The sequence below is a fragment of the Epargyreus clarus genome, unplaced genomic scaffold, assembly GCF_041222505.1.
Source record: "Epargyreus clarus isolate Ecla_fem2 unplaced genomic scaffold, WU_Ecla_fem_2.2 ptg000004l, whole genome shotgun sequence".
NCBI lineage: Eukaryota > Metazoa > Arthropoda > Insecta > Lepidoptera > Hesperiidae > Epargyreus > Epargyreus clarus.
In genome coordinates, this window is record NW_027332212.1 from 3686941 (window position 1) to 3707509 (window position 20569).

General features: G+C 35.8%; 1 protein-coding gene across 8 annotated transcripts in view; it reads right to left on the reverse strand.

Annotated features, from left to right (window-relative positions):
* pdm3 (POU-domain protein pdm3) overlaps nt 1-20569 on the reverse strand; it is a 203809-nt gene that overhangs the window by 57440 nt on the left and 125800 nt on the right. For 6 of the 8 annotated variants that reach the window (XM_073092937.1, XM_073092935.1, XM_073092936.1 and 3 more), the window contains 2 exons: nt 7959-8082; nt 6889-7065 (listed from right to left, as the gene is read on the reverse strand). In XM_073092937.1, the coding sequence (XP_072949038.1) occupies nt 6889-7065; nt 7959-8082 (301 nt within the window). Of the gene's footprint in view, nt 1-6888; nt 7066-7954; nt 8083-20569 lie in introns of those variants that run through there. The other 2 variants (XM_073092934.1, XM_073092938.1) reach the window with 2 other exon arrangements.

A 20569-nucleotide genomic window follows, 5' to 3' on the forward strand; every position in this document is an offset into this window, starting at 1 on the left:
ACAAATTTATTATTAATTTAATGGTTAAGGAAAACATCGTCAGGAAACCTGCATACTTAAAAGATCTTAAAAAAACAAGTTCTCAAGAGGTATGTGAAATCTACCAATACGCACTTGGCCAGCGCGGTGGACTATGGCCAAATCGTTCTCATTCGGCGAGGAGACCAGTGCCCAGTGGAACAGTAATGGGTTGAAATAGAGTTATTTTCACGTGTTATTAGACAGCGTAAACCTTTAGGTTTCATATGCCCGTATTTTTGTTTATAACAGCAGTATAACGCACCCGTATTTTGAATTGTAGGGTGTGGTAAAGTTGACGCATTTATTCGAAGCATCCCGACTTGGTGTTTAAAGGTAACATCTAATCTAATAAGGCCAGAGGTTTGATTGGACGAATACCAAGCAATAATTACCATTATCAAGACACATCCAAGAGACACAGAGTCATTCAGCTAAGAGACCTCGTATATTTTTGGTTGACACGTATATTCGTATCACCCAAGGCATTCCCTGCAGGCACGGCATGGCAAAGTATTCTTGATGGACGGATGCGACAACTAAAATTATAAATTTACTAGCTGACCCGGCAAACGTTGTGTTGCCATATAAATAAAATATAATAAAAAAATGTGTGTGTGTGTCAGCTACGACGCACGATTGGAGTTTACTCCTTACGAACGATAATTATGATATATATCGAATAGAAAAAAAGGGTAAATGAACGCATCTGTTAAAATGATAAGAGAAACAAACATATATCTGTAATTATTCGGATTATTTATATTACTTCAATAATGCGTATTACATAAAGTATGTTACAAAATAATATAAATAATAATAATAATAAGCCCCTCACAAACCTAACTCCACGTCCGGCCCAAACACCAGTGGCCACGTGAGGGGCGGACTTAGGCAGCTTTCAGCTAAATACTTACCTAAGACTAACGGAGCAATAGTAAAACAGTAGAATGCGATGCGTCTAAGAAGCGGTAATAAACTACCCCAGGCGGGTACCGGAGCGAATCGCGATGGAGAATCCCGCCCCGAGCCATCTAGCTCGGGCAGTCCCACGTATTCTGGGGGGGACACCGTGTCGCAAACTTCTGCCCAGTATAGTACTGTTGCAGATTTTAATCACGACTTAGTGTCTGTGGTTGAATCAGTTAATACCAGCCCATCTTCAACCCCACCTCTGTCAGCAAATGTTGTACAGGAGGCGCAAGCCAGTAATCCCGTACCCATTGCTGACACCAAATGTGCGCGAAAAAAGTGGACAACAGAGATGAACCAATTTATTTGGCGCACTTACCTAATAGCAACAAATATGGAGACAAATACGCGGCAATACCTAGATACCTTACACACCGAATTTAATAGTAAATTTCCACACATGAATTCTTCCAAGCAAAGAGTGGGAGATCAAAGAAGAATTATCGTAAGAAACAAGCTACTGGACCATGAAACCTTAGAAAGAATAAAGTCAGAAGTTAGCACATACATTCAAACTCATCCCAATCTGCAAACACAAACACAAGACTGTAGCCAAAACACACAACGCAGAAGAATGAAGTGGTCCAACGAAATGAATGAGACCCTAATAAGATGTTATTACGAAATAACAGAATGTGAAACAAACAGGACTGCCTATAGATCTCAGCTTAGGAACAAATTTCTTGATATATATCCCCAACTTTCAGATCTTTCTGAACAACATATCTCAGACCAGACACGATCTATCATACACAATAAATATATACCGGAAAGTAGACTTCAGGAAATAGCTAAAGAGATACAAAATTCAAGAAGAACTCACCAGCAATTAAATATCATAAATGTAACTACATCAGAAAATAATATCAATTTAAATAACACATATAATAACGAAGAAACGAAAGTTAGTAATACAAATACACAAAATACCTCACGTAATTGCCAAAATGTATCTCGTTCTCGTTATCTCAACTCATCTACACTAAATTTAAACTACACAAACATAGATAATATATTCAAAGAAACATTAGACCGGTTTAAAAATTCTAACCCAGTTAATCGACCCCGCATACTTAAGCAAAAACCTTGTAAAATATTATCTTCTATAGTTCGTTATATAAATACTAACTTACTGCCAAAATATATATCAATTGAGCATGATTTCACATTAACACAGACGATAATTTATAGTGCAGCTTACACAGCTGCCGTTTGTAATGGTACAAAAATTAGGGAAACTGCAAATACACTACACCGCAATGGCAAGCAAAACATACCATCATGGCAAAGAAGAATTGAAAATAAAATACAGCTACTCAGAAAAGAGATAGGAAGAATGACACAATACATAAAAGGAAATAGAAGTAGAAAGCTAGATAAAAAGATAGAGGATATAAAAAATAAATATATAATTCATTCCAAGCACGAAGGTCCCAATGATACACCAGAATTGATTTTAGATACAATGAAACAAAAACTTAATGCGTTCGCGAGTAGACTTAAAAGGTACTTGATTTGTAACTTAAGAAAAACACAAAATAATCAATTCATTAATAACGAGAAAGTATTTTACAGAGAGCTTAATTTAAACACACCCCAAATTAATTCATCAAACACTAATATTAATAATAGAAACGTAAATGTAAAACCAACAGAAGAAGAAATGTGTCAGTATTGGTCCAAAATTTGGGCCAGTTCTGTTGAGCATAATGCGTCTGCTAGATGGATTAAATTAGAAAACCTAGAAAGTATAAGTCCAATGTCTTATGAATACATCCCAGAAAACACATTTTTGAAAGTTCTTAAAAAATCTCATAACTGGAAATGTCCAGGATCCGATAATCTTCATAACTTTTGGTACAAACAGTTTACAGCAACTCATCTTATATTACACAAACATATTAACAATTTCATAAGTAATCCACATTCAATACCGGAATATATAATGCAGGGCGTCACTTACTTGATTCCTAAAAATAAAAACACCGCAGATCCCTCAAAATATCGCCCAATTACTTGCTTACAGACCATTTACAAAATACTTACAGGGTGCATATCAGACATTGTTTACCAACACATAACACAAAATAACATACTAGCAGAGCAACAAAAAGGGTGTAGAAAAGGGAGCCAAGGCTGCAAAGAACAACTAGTAATAGACGCAGTCGTCATGAACACTGCTTATACACAGAAAAAGGATATTAGTATAATGTACATCGACTATCAAAAGGCGTTTGACTCTGTACCGCACTCCTGGTTAATATACATATTAAATCATTATAAAATACACCCAACAATAATAACCTTCTTAGAAATAGCCATGAGTCACTGGTCTACTAAACTAAAAACACATGAAACTGAAATCACACCGCATACTCCTTCTATTCCTATTCGGCGAGGCATCTTCCAGGGTGATGCTTTTAGCCCATTGTGGTTTTGTTTAGCCCTTAACCCTCTCTCCTATATGTTAAACAAATCAAAAGCCGGGTTCCGCGTTAAAATCAATCAAAGTCAGACAACACTCACACATCTAATGTACATGGATGATATCAAACTATACAGTAATAACACCAAATCTCTGCATGCTTTAGCAGACACCACCCAGACGTTTTCAAAAGATATCCAAATGAATTTCGGTGTAGATAAATGTAAAACCCTAACAGTTAAAAATGGCACAATAGTACAAAATGATTACACTTTAGATTCAGGACAAATTATAGAATCACTAGATCATAACACTTCGTATAAATATTTAGGAATTCAACAAAATCAAAAAATTAATCATAAAGTCATTAAAAAGGACATATTAAAGAAATTTCAACATAGGCTTAACATCGTCCTTCGCTCTCAACTTAACGCGCGCAACTTAATTAAAGCACTGAACACTTATGCTATACCTTTATTAACGTATTCATTTGGAACTATTAGGTGGTCACAGACAGAACTCAAGAATATTCAACGGAACATTAACACGTCCTTAACAACTCATCGAAAACATCACCCCAGATCCTGTGTACAAAGGCTAACACTACCCAGAATTGAAGGCGGAAGAGGAATTATAGACGTGGTTAATTTACATAATAAACAAATAATATCTTTACGCACTTTCTTCTTTGACCAAACTCTAAAATCGAATCTACATAAAGTAATTACTGCAGCAGATACTCGACTGACACCACTCAACCTTTGCGATAGAACACCTCAACACAATGAACAATTAGTAAATATATCAGACAAACTTGCTACATGGGAGAAAAAGTCTATGCACGGAAGGCACTATAAAGATCTACAACAGCCACACGTTGATAAGGCAGCATCAAATGAATGGTTGCGACGTGGTGAGCTCTTCCCCGAAACAGAGGCTTTCATGATGGCAATTCAGGATCAAACTATAAACACTCGAAATTATCAGAAACACATAATCAAAAACCCTAACATATTAAATGATCTATGCCGGCGATGTCAGAGCAGTCCTGAGACAATACAACACATTACAGGCGCTTGTAAATCCATAGTTCAATCAGATTATAAACACAGACATGATCAAGTAGCAGCAATAATTCATCAAAACCTAGCACACAAACATAATTTTATACCACACAAAATCTCATATTACAAATATATACCTGACACTATATTAGAAAATAATAATTATAAAATTTATTGGGACAGAACAATCATCACCGACAAAACAGTACATTTCAACAGACCGGATATAACATTATTGGATAAAATTAATAAGACGGTTTTCATAGTAGACATTGCTGTATGTAACACCCACAACTTAGTAAGTACACACACAGAAAAAATGGCCAAATACAATGAATTAGCGATAGAAATAAAAAGGCAATGGCAAGTCAACACAGTCAAAACAGTCCCAATTATAATTTCGACAACAGGTGTCATTCCCAAAACTTTACACATCAGTCTCAACACATTACAGATGCCACCATACACACAATCACTTCTACAAAAAGCCGCCATCCTTAATACCTGTCGGATCACGCGTAAGTTCTTAGATTTGTAAAAGTCTCCTCCTTCTACGCTTGGCTAAGGCCCGCGCAGATGGATTATACCCCTTTGAAGGGAGAATAAAAACAACGTACTCAAATAATAATAATAATAATTGTGTTCAATTTATACAAATCCAATTTTAGGATGATTGATTTCTTTCACTTTGAATTATAATATCATTCTTAAACTTAAATTCAAAAATAGAAATGGGTCGTAATAATTTAATATAAGTATTACAAAATATTATATAAATATAAAATATATTTAATCAATTGATTAAAAATAATAATAATAAAAACACTAAATAAAAGATCTAGCTGTTCGTATTTAAAATGTATATTATTTATAAATGTAAACGATAAGCTTACCAATTAACCGCATCCATGTGTTTTTTGGATTCTTCTTCATTATCATCTAAATCAATTTCTTGCATATTTTCAAATATTTTTTCAACTTTAATCACTTGATGATTTGTTTAATAGTACATAAAAATACACGTATCAATGCATAGAAGTACAAGAAAACTTTAAAATCAAAACATTAAAACTTGATGGTTAGGTTAATAGGTTGCTGTTTATGTACGTTGTATATAGATGTATATATGGGCGCATGGGTATAATAGCGCCATCTAGTGGCAAGTTTTATAAATTGTAAGTTTGCAAGTTTATCAATCTATGTATTTTGGTTCCAAATATTATAATGGTAACTTAATATAATTGTTTATATTAAAGTAAATTTTAATATAATATAATTATTTATATTTAAAACAATGTTAAACGTTTCATAACTTAAAACTTAATAATTATAATTTCTTTGCCATCTATAAAATATCCTTGTTGCAATTTACGGATGCCATTTATATGAGACTCAATAAACATGTTAGTATATGTAATTTGGATTGTTTCTGAATGTTTTATAATTCTAGAATTCATTTAAAACGTATTGCTAATTTTATATAACTTATTTTGAACATAATTCATTAGCAATAATTCCGTAATAAATATTAAATAATACTGTTTTGATTTTGCCCGTTTATCGTTGATAGATGGTGCTGATCAATAATGCATCCATTTTTATGAGTTAAATTAATATATCAGTAACTTACAAAAGCCTCTTTATGTTAAAAACTTATTTTGCTAATATTATATCTTATTCAATTGCTTACTGATTTTATATGTTACTCTTCTTTAAAAACGTTCATAAAAGATTGTTAATCATATTATGGCGCCAATGTTCATATTTTTCACAGTGTTTATAAATGGTCAAACCTATAACTTAATTTATGCAAAAATGTAAACAAATTAGTTAATGACGTTTAAATGTTTTATATATTGCTAATTATTTTTATTGTAATAATTGCTTTCATATGGGAGTTGAACTTACTGTATTTTAAATTAATAAAAGCACTCTTGATTCATATTTTGGTTAAAAACGCTACTTCCTTTTTGAGAGGATATGATGATTGTAATAAAAAGGAGGGATTGTAATGGATATATATGTTTGTCTCTTTCTAAGTTACGCCTCAACTTTTCGTGTTACACTTGATTTTACTCCTCATAAAATTTCCGTACCGGGCCTTATAACTCAAATCGTTTCTTAAGGAGTAAACTCCAATAAACTCCAAAAATGAAACTGACACCCATTAACATATTTCTTCTATGCTGCCACCGGATGACATCTTAACTTTTACAGTTTACTTTTGTCGTCTTACGAATTTTCGATCAGGCCACGTGACTTGACGCGAACTTAATATTTTTTACCCATCACAAAATGTGTACAACGCTAAAGAAGTTTTCGCTTCAACAACAAATATCTCTCTTCGTACCGAGCCTACAGGGCACGTAGGTCCTAAAACTGAGGGTCTGCAATCCTAACAAACCATACCTGGAGCGCTGACACTCAGGTTGAGCGGCGAGTTGATGACGGGGTTGGAGGGCATGGAGGTGAGGCCCTGGAGGTTCGCCGCCAGCTGGGACATCTGCTGCGACATCTGCTGCTGCGTCATCGGCATGTTCTGCTGCATGCTGGCCAGGTTTTGCAGGTTTTGGAACATCGACGCCACTGTGGAGAGTAAAGTTGTTTTAGGTGATTCCTAAGATTAAAGTTGGAAGTTTGGACGGGAATTGATCTTAGGAATGTTTATTGATGAGTCGTTTTGAAATCGATTGTGACCTAGTTATGGTAATCTTATTTCAGTTTTATATAAATCTAGCAAGATAAAATATTCTACTCCACGATTTGTCAACAAAATTTAGTTTTTTAGCAGATCTTCTATCATTATAAGTATCATACTAGAATTAAATGATTCTCTTTAGTTTGACCGGTTTGCTTCGTTTCGTCTTTTAGAAGAATCACTAAATGCCACAAAACCGACCGGGGATCGAACCCGGAATCCTCCGAACCTGAATCAAGTAAGTTTGTTAACACAGAAACAGTGGCTGGTTGATTTAAACACAAATACCGTAATATAGAACACAACGACTAGGATCGAACCCAGGACTTTGCGTTTCGTATGATCGTCGCTTCGCTATGCATTCCCTAACTTACAATTCCATCATAATTTACAATGCCTGGCCGCGGATCAAACCCGGAACCTTCGTAAAACGTAACTTAAATAAATAAAACATTCAGTAGGTACAAACTTACAAGAGTTATTTAAGTAGGACTGATCGGAGATGCTACAAACCATCATATGAATATCATGACATAATGCTTGGCCAGGGGTCAAGCCCGAAACCCTGACCACTAACGTATCTTATACGTCTTTGTAAGTAACAAATATAAAACATTCAGTACGAACTCACTGGAGCCATTCAAGTGGTACTGATAACCATAATATAATAATTATAATACCAGACCGGGGCTCAAACCCGGAACGTAAGTCACCGGTATTGTGACAACTGCTCATATGTCTTACATAAGTAACAAATATAAAACATTCAGTACGAACTCACTGGAGCCATTCAAGTGGGGCTGGTGGGGGGTGCGCGCGCGCGGCGACGGCGACCGCGGCTCGGCTAGCTGCGCGCGCGCGCCCTCCGGCGTGCTGGCGCCGCTTTCACGGTCCGACTCCGCCTGCTGGACACAAACATTGACAAACTTAGTACTAGGAACATAGAGCACAAACAAAAAAAACCTCGTAAACAAAAAAAAATAGGAACATAGAGCACGGTCAGACTCCGCCTGCTAAACACGAAGATTGAGAAACTTAGGAATACAAGTTTAAAAAACTTAGAACTAGGTACATAGAGCACGGTCAGATTCCGCGTGCTGGACACGAACACAAGATTGAGAAACTTAGAATTTGGTACGTAGAGCACGGTCAGACTCCGCCTGCTAGACACAAAGTTTGAGAAACTTAGAAACACAAATTAAAAAAAAACTTAGAACTAGGAATATGGACCTTGTGCGACTCCGTCTGCTGGACACCCATACAAGTTTGAGAAACTTAGAACTAGGAATATCGCATGGGACTCTTCAAAAGTGCAGTAAAACAAAAGCTAGTCACAAAATATTGCGGTCGGCTAATGCGGCGCCCCTTTCACGATACGACTCCGCTTGCTGGACACAAACATTGACTAACTTAGTTCTAGAAACATGGGCCTGGTGAGACTTCGCCTGATGGACACATAGATCGAGTAACTTAGAACTAGGAACATGATATGGGGTCTATAAAAGTCTAATAAGAGATTGCAAAACACAAAGTTCAAGAATATAAGGAATAGGAATATCACATGGACTCTTTAAAAGTGTAATAAGAAATCGCCTGCTACTTCTATGTTATAAAAAATCGAGTTCTGTTTTTACCTTTAATAATAATAATAATAATTTCTTTATTTCAGACCTTTTTTTTTTTTTTACAGTCCATAGATTTGGTTAGTACATATTTTCTTAAATCTATGTTAGTGTACAACAAATAAAAACACGTAAAAAACACGGGGGTTAGTGTTAAAGACAACTTAGCCTATGTTAGTAAAGACAATTAAAACAAAAAACTTAAATTCTAAGTACACACACACTTGTTGGCTCGCGTGTGTACATCATTCCAGCGGGCCCAGAGAGGGCTGTCTGGTTTGCATACCAATGTGCTAAGGAGGGCGTTGGTGCTCCCCACAACCCGCTTCATCATCGACGCCATACGTTTGCGGACGATTGCGTAAAAGTCATCGATACGAGCCTCCGCAAACATGGCAGACGCACTACAGAAACGCGGCTTCCCCAACACCACCCTCAGCACATTGTTATACTGCACGCGCAGAGCTCTGAGGGTCCGCTGCTTATAGTTCGCCCACAGACTGCAGGTGTAGAAATTTTGGCAGTAAGCTCTAAAAAGTGACAGTTTTACCTGTTTACTGCAACGCTTAAATCTGCGGGCCAACATATTGCCTCGGACCGACATCGCCCTCCTCTCTCTTTCTATGTCCCTGTCGTCCCCAAGGCACTCGTCAACTATGTGGCCGAGGTACCTGAACTCAGCCACCTGCTTCAGTGGGAAGCCGCATAGTTGAAAGGTGGGTTTAAAGGTGGATTCTTTGTTTCTCCCCCTGAACACGAGAATCTCGCTCTTTTTCGCGTTATAGCTGAGTCCATTTACCTCGGCATACTCCTCACAGATTTTTAACAATCTCCGGAGGCCACTGACCGAGGGACTCAGCAGAACCATGTCGTCAGCATAACTGATGTTGTTGATAGAAAGTCCATCAATCGAGCATCCGACACCCGCCCCACTGAGCCTCTCTATCAGCTTGTTGACGTAGAGATTGAAAAGCCTCGGAGACGTCAGCCCACCTTGCCTTACTCCACAATCCAATTTGTAGGGGTCACTCATTGCGTCTCCCCACCTCACTACATTTGACTGATTGCCGTACCAGTATTGAAGCAATGATAATAGTTCCGGCCGTAGCCCTGTTTCAGTTCTGAGTTTGTGCCATAGAACTTTATAGGACACCAGGTCAAATGCTTTAGACAGGTCCAAAAAACACGCATAGACCTGCGTTTTTCTGTCAGTGTAGTACTGGACAGTCTGCTTGAGACACATAATCGCACTCTCAGTTGACAACTCGGGTTTGAAGCCAAATTGCGCGTCGTGGGTCTTCATAGATTTACTCAATTGTGTATCGAGCAAACTGTCCAGCACCTTCGCAATAATAGTCGCGAGGGAAATGGGCCTGTAGTTGGATCTGTCTGCCGCATCACCTGTTTTATCTTTTAACAGGGGTACAACCACCGTCTTCATCATTGCTTCCGGCAGATAACTATGGTCGATACACAGATTGTAGAGCTTAGCAAGGACCCCTGGAAGGTGCACACCCGCGTGCCGTAAATGCTCGACACTCAAGCCATCGTGACCCGGCGATCTCCCGCGCTTCATGTGCTTTAGGGCGTCATTTACCTCACATACCGAGAAACCTTTGGGGTACGGAACCCTAACAACAAAAATACCACCTGATTTAAAATAATTAACTGAAAAAAGTAAACTATCTATTTCAGATAAATCCAACGACACCTCATATGTTAAAATCCGACAGGCTGATCAACTCATGTATGTATATGTCGAGAATCGAATCCCGACCGTCGCATGTCAATTCATCATAGACATCGCTCTGCCATGTCTATCACCCGTTAGTAATAATCAATCCATCCAATGTTTTGTCTAACAAAACTTGGAAATTAGTCAATTTTTACCTACCTAAATTGTTCCTCAAACTGTAGTAGCCAAAAATTTGTTAAGATTAATATTATTAAACTGATTTTATTATACTAGTTTTTAGCCGCGGCTTTAATCGCGTTCAGAGGTATAATCCCTCGGGACAGTATTTTTTTTCGTGGATAAAAGGTAACCATGTCCTTTTCAGATGTTTTAACAACGTGTGTACAAAATTTCATGAAATTCGTTTACGTAGATAAGGTGTGACAGCCTAGCAATCAAATAAACTCTCATTCGCATTTATAATATAAGTTACGAATTACGATATCATAGTATAGAGAATGTATGGTATAGAGGTAGTATAGCTAGGATACCATGGTATAGAGTATGTATGGTATGGAGGTAGCGTTGCCGCAATCTAACCCGAATCCTTTATATTCGATACTTTTATAAACGCATTTTTCATATAGGTACTAGGAGCTTTTTACAATCTAAATTCTTGTAAAATAAAACAGGAGGGCTGTTGTAGCTAGCATGTTGTTAGAATATTTGTTGTTCGCTTTAGTTTGTGTGAATGACTCATTGAATTCAGATTCAATTACATTCCTACGTTCGTACGACAATTAAATCATTCGCGATTGATATTAATACCTACCTAGTTTGTTTTATATAGTAAACAAGAAGTCGTGATTTAGATATAGTTGTTAATAAATGTTGTTTAAATTAAATCACTACTATGTTGCGGTAACCTTTCACTTTGGGAGTCCAGGATTCAAATCCGTACGATCACTTTATCGTACGGATTTGAATCCTGGACTCCCAATCATTATCACACGTTTAAGAAAGGAAAGATAGTATAAAAAAGTATTTTTAAAGTATACTTAAAGGTATGAGAATCTAGAATTCGCACTTGGCCCGCGTGGTGGTATTAAAAATCAAAACGACTTATTTTGGAAAATAGTTCTTGTTTCGAATAAGCTGATGCAAATTTAAAGACACGCGTTCAAATACCAAATAGATATTATTTAATCCGTAGTACTTATATTTGAAAATAGTTGACCTGAGATATTTAAAAACCATTTTCGATTGAAATATTAATAAGATTTTTTTAATATATACATGTACCAACAGACAAATAGAAAATAATTTATACCTCATTAAATTAAATTAAATTTTAGTTTGTAATTATTGTGTTTAAACAATATTGTTTACAAGTTTCCTTGGTCAGTTCGGTACGTTTCGATTTAAGATATCTTGTAACCGCTGTAACCTATTAGTTTAATTGATAACTGATATTGTTTGGCTCCACGCTTACTATGTTTATCAAAATTACGCAATCTGTTGTTTTCAACCGCTTTGAATTCAAATAAGTTTTAAGTAAATGTTTGAATAACTTCTTTTTATAGTAACAGTATAGTTATAATAACAGTTATTTTTTTGTGCGCATATCACTGTGTTCTTAAAAGGATATATTTTTTTAATAAATAACATGACTCTATAAAGAGAGGATTATAGGTACTTTATATGATTTTATAACAACGAAAAGTTATTTCCGAAGTAACTTATACAAATTATATTATTCATATTCGTTAGACTTTGTATTATAGTAGAAGTATACTATTATTCTTTACGGAAATAATGCTAAAAATAAGTTTGTTTAAGCAAGTGTACGCCTCTTCTAAACTTTTGTGAAGTTTCAAAGTATACAAGAGTTTAGTTTCTCAAGATACCGCTAGATGGCATTAGTAGTATCAACAAAGCTCTTCCGATTACAGGGTTGACTTTCAGTTTTGTTTGTGTTTTGTTCAAGTCAATGAAATTAACGGAATAATACTTTTAGAATGTAACTTATCATACCTTTTTTGAAATTTGCTATAAAATTTTTAAATTGCAAAGGGTTTTTACGTACTACAACCGGGTAGCAAAGGTTCCGAAAAAATTAAGTTTTATATCTACTGTTGTATCCTTATCGGACCGACAAATTTAAAGACATTAGGAAGAAATCGTACTAACTTGAAAAGTTTCCAAAAATAAAAAATACGTTTAACACAAGATTCCAATATTGAAAAAAATATATATATTAAGCATAAACATGTACGATTATTAAATATTACGTTTCCAATAATAATTTATCGATAATACGTAATTTACGCATAAACGTGTATACATCCTCTTAATTAGTAACTTAAAATTTAATAGTCGACAAATAACTACTTATCAACTATTAATTATTGTTTATTGATACTTAAATCTAAAAACTCCGATGACCACAAGGATATATTGACTGCACCTATGTAATTAAATCAATTAGTACATTATTTTATCGAATGCAAAGATATTATGTTTCTTGTCTCAGAAGGTCGAGCCAGTTCTAAAGTAATTATTACAGTCATTAAATACAGTTTATTAAATTACCTCAAGGAAATGTTATAACATGTTAATTTATAACATAATTATATCTATTATGTTCTGTGTTAATGTATATTTTTTTTTATATATAAAATAGGAATAGCAGACGAGCATGCAGTCCACCTGATGGTAAGTGGCTACTGCCGCCCATGGACATCTGTAATCAACCCCAGATAGGATAAGATATTTCTACCTGAGGTCGACCACAGATGCGCCGCTACCCCTGAGGACTAAGCTGGAACGCCTCGGAAAAGTCTGTCTCCCTTACCACACCCTTCAAACCGGAACACAGCAGCGCCTAACACTGCTGTTATTAGGTAGAAATAGGTGTGGCAGTGGTGCCGCCGGAGTCGAACCACAAAGGGTTCTACCACCTTCAAAAATTTATAAATTTATAAATAAAATTTGATGAACTGATATGTAATCAACGTATCATTTTAACAGATTGTAATTTTTTTATAATATAGAAAAACTAGACGAGCATGCAGTCCACTTGATGGTAAGTGGTTATTACCACCGTTGGACATCTATGTTTAATCCCAGATGAGATAAAAGTCCTACCTAAGGTCGGTTATACATTTCCTTTTTTCCCCCTGAGTACTAAATTAAAACGCGTCGGATAAGTATGTCTTTCTTACCGCACTTTTCAAACCCTATCACAGCAGCGCTGAACACTGAAGGCAGAAAATGTTCGGTAGTGCCTCCGAGTTTGAACCACAAAAGGATATTATGTACCTACATCATAATTGAGGGCTCTAGTTTCTAAGGCGTAACACTTCAGGGGTTGTACAAAATAGTATACTTAAGTAGCTTGTTGCAATGACTTGTACGGTATCTACTCTTTTCATTCTCAGATGGATTGGAGATCTTTATTATTCAAGGAGATAGATGATATGTCAATAACTATTTATAGTAAGCCAGTCACTTTAGACTTTAGTCTTCGTAATATTGTGAATTCCACATACTTTATTAATAAATTTGTAAAAACAATTGAAATGTACCTACTTTACCGTACGTAACTAACCGATGATTGTATGTATGACTTTTCTTCAATCTTCCATCGAAACGCCAAACTGCTTCACGTTAGAAATAGGTTATCACTCTCTGATCGAACTAATTGGTTCTAGCTTTCAAATAATATCTTTACAGACTTAGCAACTAAGATCATAGCGTTCTAACTATTATTTCTATATGGAAATATCTATCAATGTTATAAATTATCGTTTTGTAATTAAGTATAACCTTGGCGGAATAATCGACTAGTATCATTGGTTCAATAATTAATTTACGTAGCTTAAGCAGATAATTATGTTGAGACGGGTTTGTTATTCCGGTTTGAAGCGGTTTTTTACTTTCCGATAATTGTGATTTAAACAAATTACCGATTTGTAAACTTTAATTAATGTTTTGCTTATTATAAATTTTTTTGGTTTTGATTTATATTAGAGGTACATGTAAAGAAGGTTCTTTAGATTGTAACTTGAAGATTAGACATACAATGTTACATACATGTTTTCAATAAAATGCTTCTTATAGCACAAATAAACCTAGATATAATAAATTGGAACAACTTTGAATAAAGATAAAATTATTGTATCGATAAGGCAAAACCTAATACTAAAAGAATACTTGTAAATATGTACTTATTATCTTTAATGAACTAAGGCTTATTGTTTACTAAAAAGATGATGGTGGTTCGTGATTCTGTGACGGTATCGATGCAACCCCTATCTCAGCAATATTTGTGTTGCAAGCCGTGCGGTCCAATGGAATCTTCAGTAGCGGTAGTAGGCAGTTTTATTAAGAACTGACAGTAGTGACCACTTAATATTGGTTTCCCAAATAAAATTATTGAGAAAAGGCTTTAAGAAATATACTAAGGTCTTTAAATAAATATACTAGGAAGTCTATTTTATTTTATGCGTTCCTAAAATCAACTTTCGTTTAAAAATAATTTATATTCGCTTATTCGTCCAGTATTGTTTAAATTTGGCATTAAACGCACAAACAGCAAAATAACATATTTATCACATTTATATCGATATTTTAAAACCATATTAATGTATAACTATTTCCTCATGATATCATAAACTTGAAAACTTGAAATATTGTTTAACAAAATAAGTAATTACATTTTTGTTAATTTATTTTTAATAACAGCTATATTTTTAACAACGAATTATATTTGTTCATTATCTTTAGTACACAATTACCTACGCAAAAGTAAAATTCAAAATCGTTACTATACCTATAATACAAATAACAATACAAAACCACATTAAACATTTTGTAAATCTAATCTAAATATTTGACTATAAAGTAATAATACATTTTTCAATTCAGTTTTGAATAAAAATAAGAACAAAATTCGAAGACGGTTGAGACATTTCGAAATCGTTCACCTTAGAACTACTGAAACACATTGTTCCGAGAGTTTAAAGAAAAATATCTAATAAGTAGTACTTACGAAAGACAATGTCATTCTCCCCACGCGCACAGTTGACGGTTAACTTCGAACAACTTTGTTACAAATTTCTCATTGCGTACATCATCGTCTAAAAATTTGAAAATATACAAAAAAACGCCGACGCGGAACTTCGGCAAAGTTTCTATAAAATTTAACGCGGTCAGGAGTCACTACACTATTACTCGTACAATACAGAAAAAATAATTATTAAAAATATTTTTATTACAATTTGAAATAAATAATTGTCATTGGCCGCAAACACACTCCGTAAGAACAATTGTAAAACTTCAAACGTCAAAAGTTGTATTGTTTTAAAAGTTCGAATTCCGAACGTACGAACGAGATACCGCGGAAGAGGAACGGCACTATCGACAAAGCGTTCGCGTATTTTTTTTCTATTTTTTCCTTTTTTATTTATTTATCAGCGACCGGCACACATACAGCCGCGCGCCAAGTTGCACGGCGCGGAATGAAAGCGCGTCATCAGTTTAAAAAATCAACCCCTTTGGTGGTGGCTTGAAAAAATGCGGCCCCGAAGGGAGGTGGGTGGTCCCACCAAAATCCTTGCCAAAGCGATCGCCATCGGCTCGACTTGTCACTTGTCGAATAAGCATAATAATTAGAGTTTTCGATTAGTGCTTTAATTACGTTTTTATGTTTCCGCCCGCTTTGCCAATCGCGCTTTGAATAAATACCGTTAATTATTCCGTACCTTCGATAAATCTTTCGGTGTCTTGTGTTTAAGATTAACGTTTTGAATAGTTTTATGACTTGTTTTATCGTCAATGGGAAGTTTGGTAAAACATTACTGCGTTTATGATAAACATTTTAATAATTAGGTATGTTTGTTAGTTCTTCTAACATATTTGCATAGATTAGTAAAGATGCTTCGCCGCCTTGAAATTGAATGAAGCCACAAACGGCTTATTTTAGTAAGTTCTTTTTTTGAATTCTTGACAAATAAAAACATTTTTAGAGAAAATTTACGAATAAATAACTAATACTGCGTAATTTACGTAATAAATAAATAATTATAATTAAAATTTCAAATAATTTAGGAACATTTTAGCACGGAGACGTGGCAAAACTTTTTTACGCAACTATTTCAATTGTCAAAACTGGGTACATTTTCTTGTTAGGAGTGAGTAATCTTTACTAATCTATGCATATTTGTAAGTTATTCCTGTTTAAACAATTCTCTATTTTTATATTTACCTTTTCTACTTTTAAGCATTTTCGTTAGCCACAGTTAGTAAATTGAGCACAAACTCTTCGGGATTTTCGGACTCTACTTAGTACGTAATCTGTTGCGCTCGTTTCGCGGTCATAGCTTGCGGACAAATATTTGGACTATTGCGAATATTAGCAGTATATACTTTTAATTAAGATTGTGAAATGACCAAAAATCACAGTATCAGGCTCAATTTCAAACAATTTAGGATATTCCAGGGGAAATAGTTTTTATTCCAATGAACATTCTTTCCTCATATCGTAGTAACATGACACATGTTTCTTCTTCTTGTGATTTTCTTATGTGGGTTTTAATCCTTAAAGGCTGAGAATGATTTGGCTTTGATAATGTACATTTTCAATTAGTAATTTAAATGTGTCCGTCTGTCATACCTTTAAAAATGTTTCAATAAAGTTGTGGCGTCATCAAAAATATTTTTATGAATGATTTAGCAAACATCGCGCGAGTTTATCGCGTTTACAAAGCTCATATGACCGGTGTAGAAAGGGAAACATGGGGATAAAATTTAACGTACTAACGTAGATATACGTTATTCAACGCGCAGCGAATGAGAGGAGCTAACTCTCGAACGAGCGAGCAGAAAAATTATCACCAGCAAATAACATTCGAAATAATCAGCGGTACACGAAAAAATCAGTAATTATTCAGATGAAGTTGGACGAACGAAGGGGGTAAGGGGGCAAAGGCCGGCCAAAATAAAAACGCCGTTGCGTAGGGGTGACACCCCGCTCTCCCCTCGCCTCTACAAATGTTATCTAACTGCGTTCGCTTCGCGCCGCGGCGCCGCTTCGCTTGGAATTAGCGCGCCCGAACCGACGAATTTTCAATTTGTACTCCATTTTTTTCTCGGATAGTTGGTCCTAATGGAAAAGGCTGGCGATAACGGATTCCGTGTGACGACGCGGCCGATCGCCGCCCACGCATCCCGAACTATTACAAGTCATTATGTTCGTCGAAGGCATCGGACGACACACGCATGTGTGTCCGCGGCCGTGTGTGTGTAGATTTTTACTCATTAATTTTAAAACGCTCCGGATTTTTTTCAGGGCGGGTGCTAGGGGGCTCGTGGGGGGTTAAAATTGGCGATGGCCGCCGGGTGGGGTGTCACCGGCGGGGGTTATTAAATAGATTGGTCCGCGGCCGAACGGAGCCGCCGATCTGCACTTGTACTCGCGTCATTAACGGGTTGAGAACCGATTTTAAATCGTGAAATAACAGCCTGTTACAGGAAAAGTTGAGCGGGGCTTATCGGTCTCTCCTGTCGTATTCTACGAGCTTAATTGCATTAAAATGTCTAAGTGTGTTTTATCTGAGGCGGGCGGGGTTAATTCGTTATCGGCGTTAATTGTGAAGGCGCGATGAAGACGGCGGCCGCGGCCCGCGATGACCGTGCGATCGGCGGTCCAGCGCCGCACACACGCACACGCCGTACGCTCGGAGGGTGAACGGGGGTGTTGGGGAGAGGAATTGTGAAAAATACTCGAAAAAAGGCGAAATTGTAGCAGATATATAATTAAAGTCCGACGTACAGTAACAGCGTACAGCGATGTATTATGCAGACGCGCGGGTGTCGCCGCGACTCGATACGTGCGGCAAAGCGGACGAGAAAAATTAATTGAACAGACAAATTCGTGAGAGAGAAGAGGGATTATCATTTAAGTTAGCTGCTAACGGATTTTGATTAGCTTTTTCACATCGCTCGTAGCGGACGCTGAAACGAGGCTGCTAACATTTAAACCTATTAGTCGTATATGAGCTTGCAAAGTTAACTGTGTAAGTCAATACTACATCGATGCTTATAACGATAGTATCATTAATTAATAACGGTTTTAATGACAGAATAACAGTTCATTTGTCATTAAGCTTAACATCTTAGTAAAACCACATTTAGATTACCTTGACATTAAAGTAATACTAAAATTTTATACCATTTTGTAATTGAGTATTTGAATGTCATCGTTGTCAAAGACAGATAGGTATATAGAAAGAAAAAACTAAATTATAAATGTTGTAAAATATAAATTATGTCAGTGTACTAATATATACATTTTTACATAAAATGTAAAACGCTAATATACAGGTTAAAAAGTATGTAATGCTCCATTTAGTTACAAAAGTAAAAATGCATGTACTTTATCTAAAATATTTAGCGTTTCTGTTTCAATCGTCCGAACAACACTAGTATTCGCAGCGGAACTAGAATTAGTCCGCGAAGACTGGGAAGAATTTTCTGCGATCTGTTTCTAAGACAGATAAGTTTGCAAAAATATTATGTTAACCCCCTGACATACTCGTAGATGTTCCAATCACGACAAGAACCGCCATACGTTATCAATTTTGAAGAAAACGTTATAAAATCATACTTCAAAAACCAATCGAAGCCACTAGTCCCAACTGACACGCTTACTCCCATACTACATACATTGTAAATTTGTAAAAGCACTCATCCTATGTAATGTAACGTAATAACTCATTGTCGATCGAGTATCGACAGCGGGGGGCGATCGCGACAGATGTTAGAGGGGGCTTACGATTAATTTAACATTAAATTCAATAATAACCTCCCATTTATTGCGTAATTTCCTTTCAATTACCTTTCATTTATCGCTCTGTAACCAGATTACAGATGCGATGGAGGGCTTGTTGTTAGTGAACTAGATGGCCGAAAAATAATAAACTGTTTATGACGGACCTATTGGAAAGAAAGAAAGGAAATTGGTAGAAAATTATGCTTACGATACTATGTTAAAAGATGTTTATAACTTTGAAGAGGTACACTCCTTTTATGAAACTCATTTCACGCCTATGTCTACGTAGGACAGTGCAGTACTCAGTGCCTTAGAGTAAACAGTAGTTCTTAAGCGGATTGCTTTTTAATATTTTACAAAGCAGGGTCCATTAATAAAAGCCTGCGGTCAATCTGTGTTGGTTTCTAACCACCCATAAGGCATTCGATTAGGTTAAACGATTGCTATCAATGATAAAAACGACGACTTGACGTATTTTTAAAAGCGTGGAAGAGCGTTACTTAACATTGTAGATGACATAGGTACGAAAAAAAGAAACCACACTTGTAATTTGTATCCACTGTCGTACGTATATTGTAATATATATTGTGTAATACGATGGAATTCTTAGTGGAACCACATACATTTTTTGCCCCATTACAGAAATATAACGTAGTTTGAAGGATGTAATAATTAGTACGAGTAGATGTAAAGCGCTTCAACTCAGTCATCACATTATGTCTCATTGAATACTGATGGTCACCAACAGAATGAACACATAACATAACATATACCTTTGCTACTTCCGTTTAGTAAAAAAAAAAAAAAAAAAATATCTATATAGAGCAGCTAGTGGCTATCGAATTATGAACAAAACGCAGCTCAAATTAAACTCCCGCGCATACGTCACCGGCCCCCGCCGCGCATGAGCACTCCACTCGATTGTTCGTTTGTTCGTTCGAGTACCAAATTTGAATTTATGAACTCCATTGTCGAATTTTAAAGTGGGAACGCAATTAACGAACGTGGTGATTATTTTTTTTTTCTCCAAGAACAATAGGCTTAGATTTGTAGATGGCCTTCCGAATTGTGTTTTTCGCGTTAAGTATAAAGCAGTTGTTTAACACATTTAAGTGTAATTGTTTGATTGAACGCGGTCAGTTTTTGTTTTAATTTTTTATTCAACACCTTTGTCTTTGGTGCGGATGCAAAAACGTTTGTAGAACGTGTCTACATGACTATTTATACAATGATTCATGCCAAATCTGCGCTAAGTAGAGTTT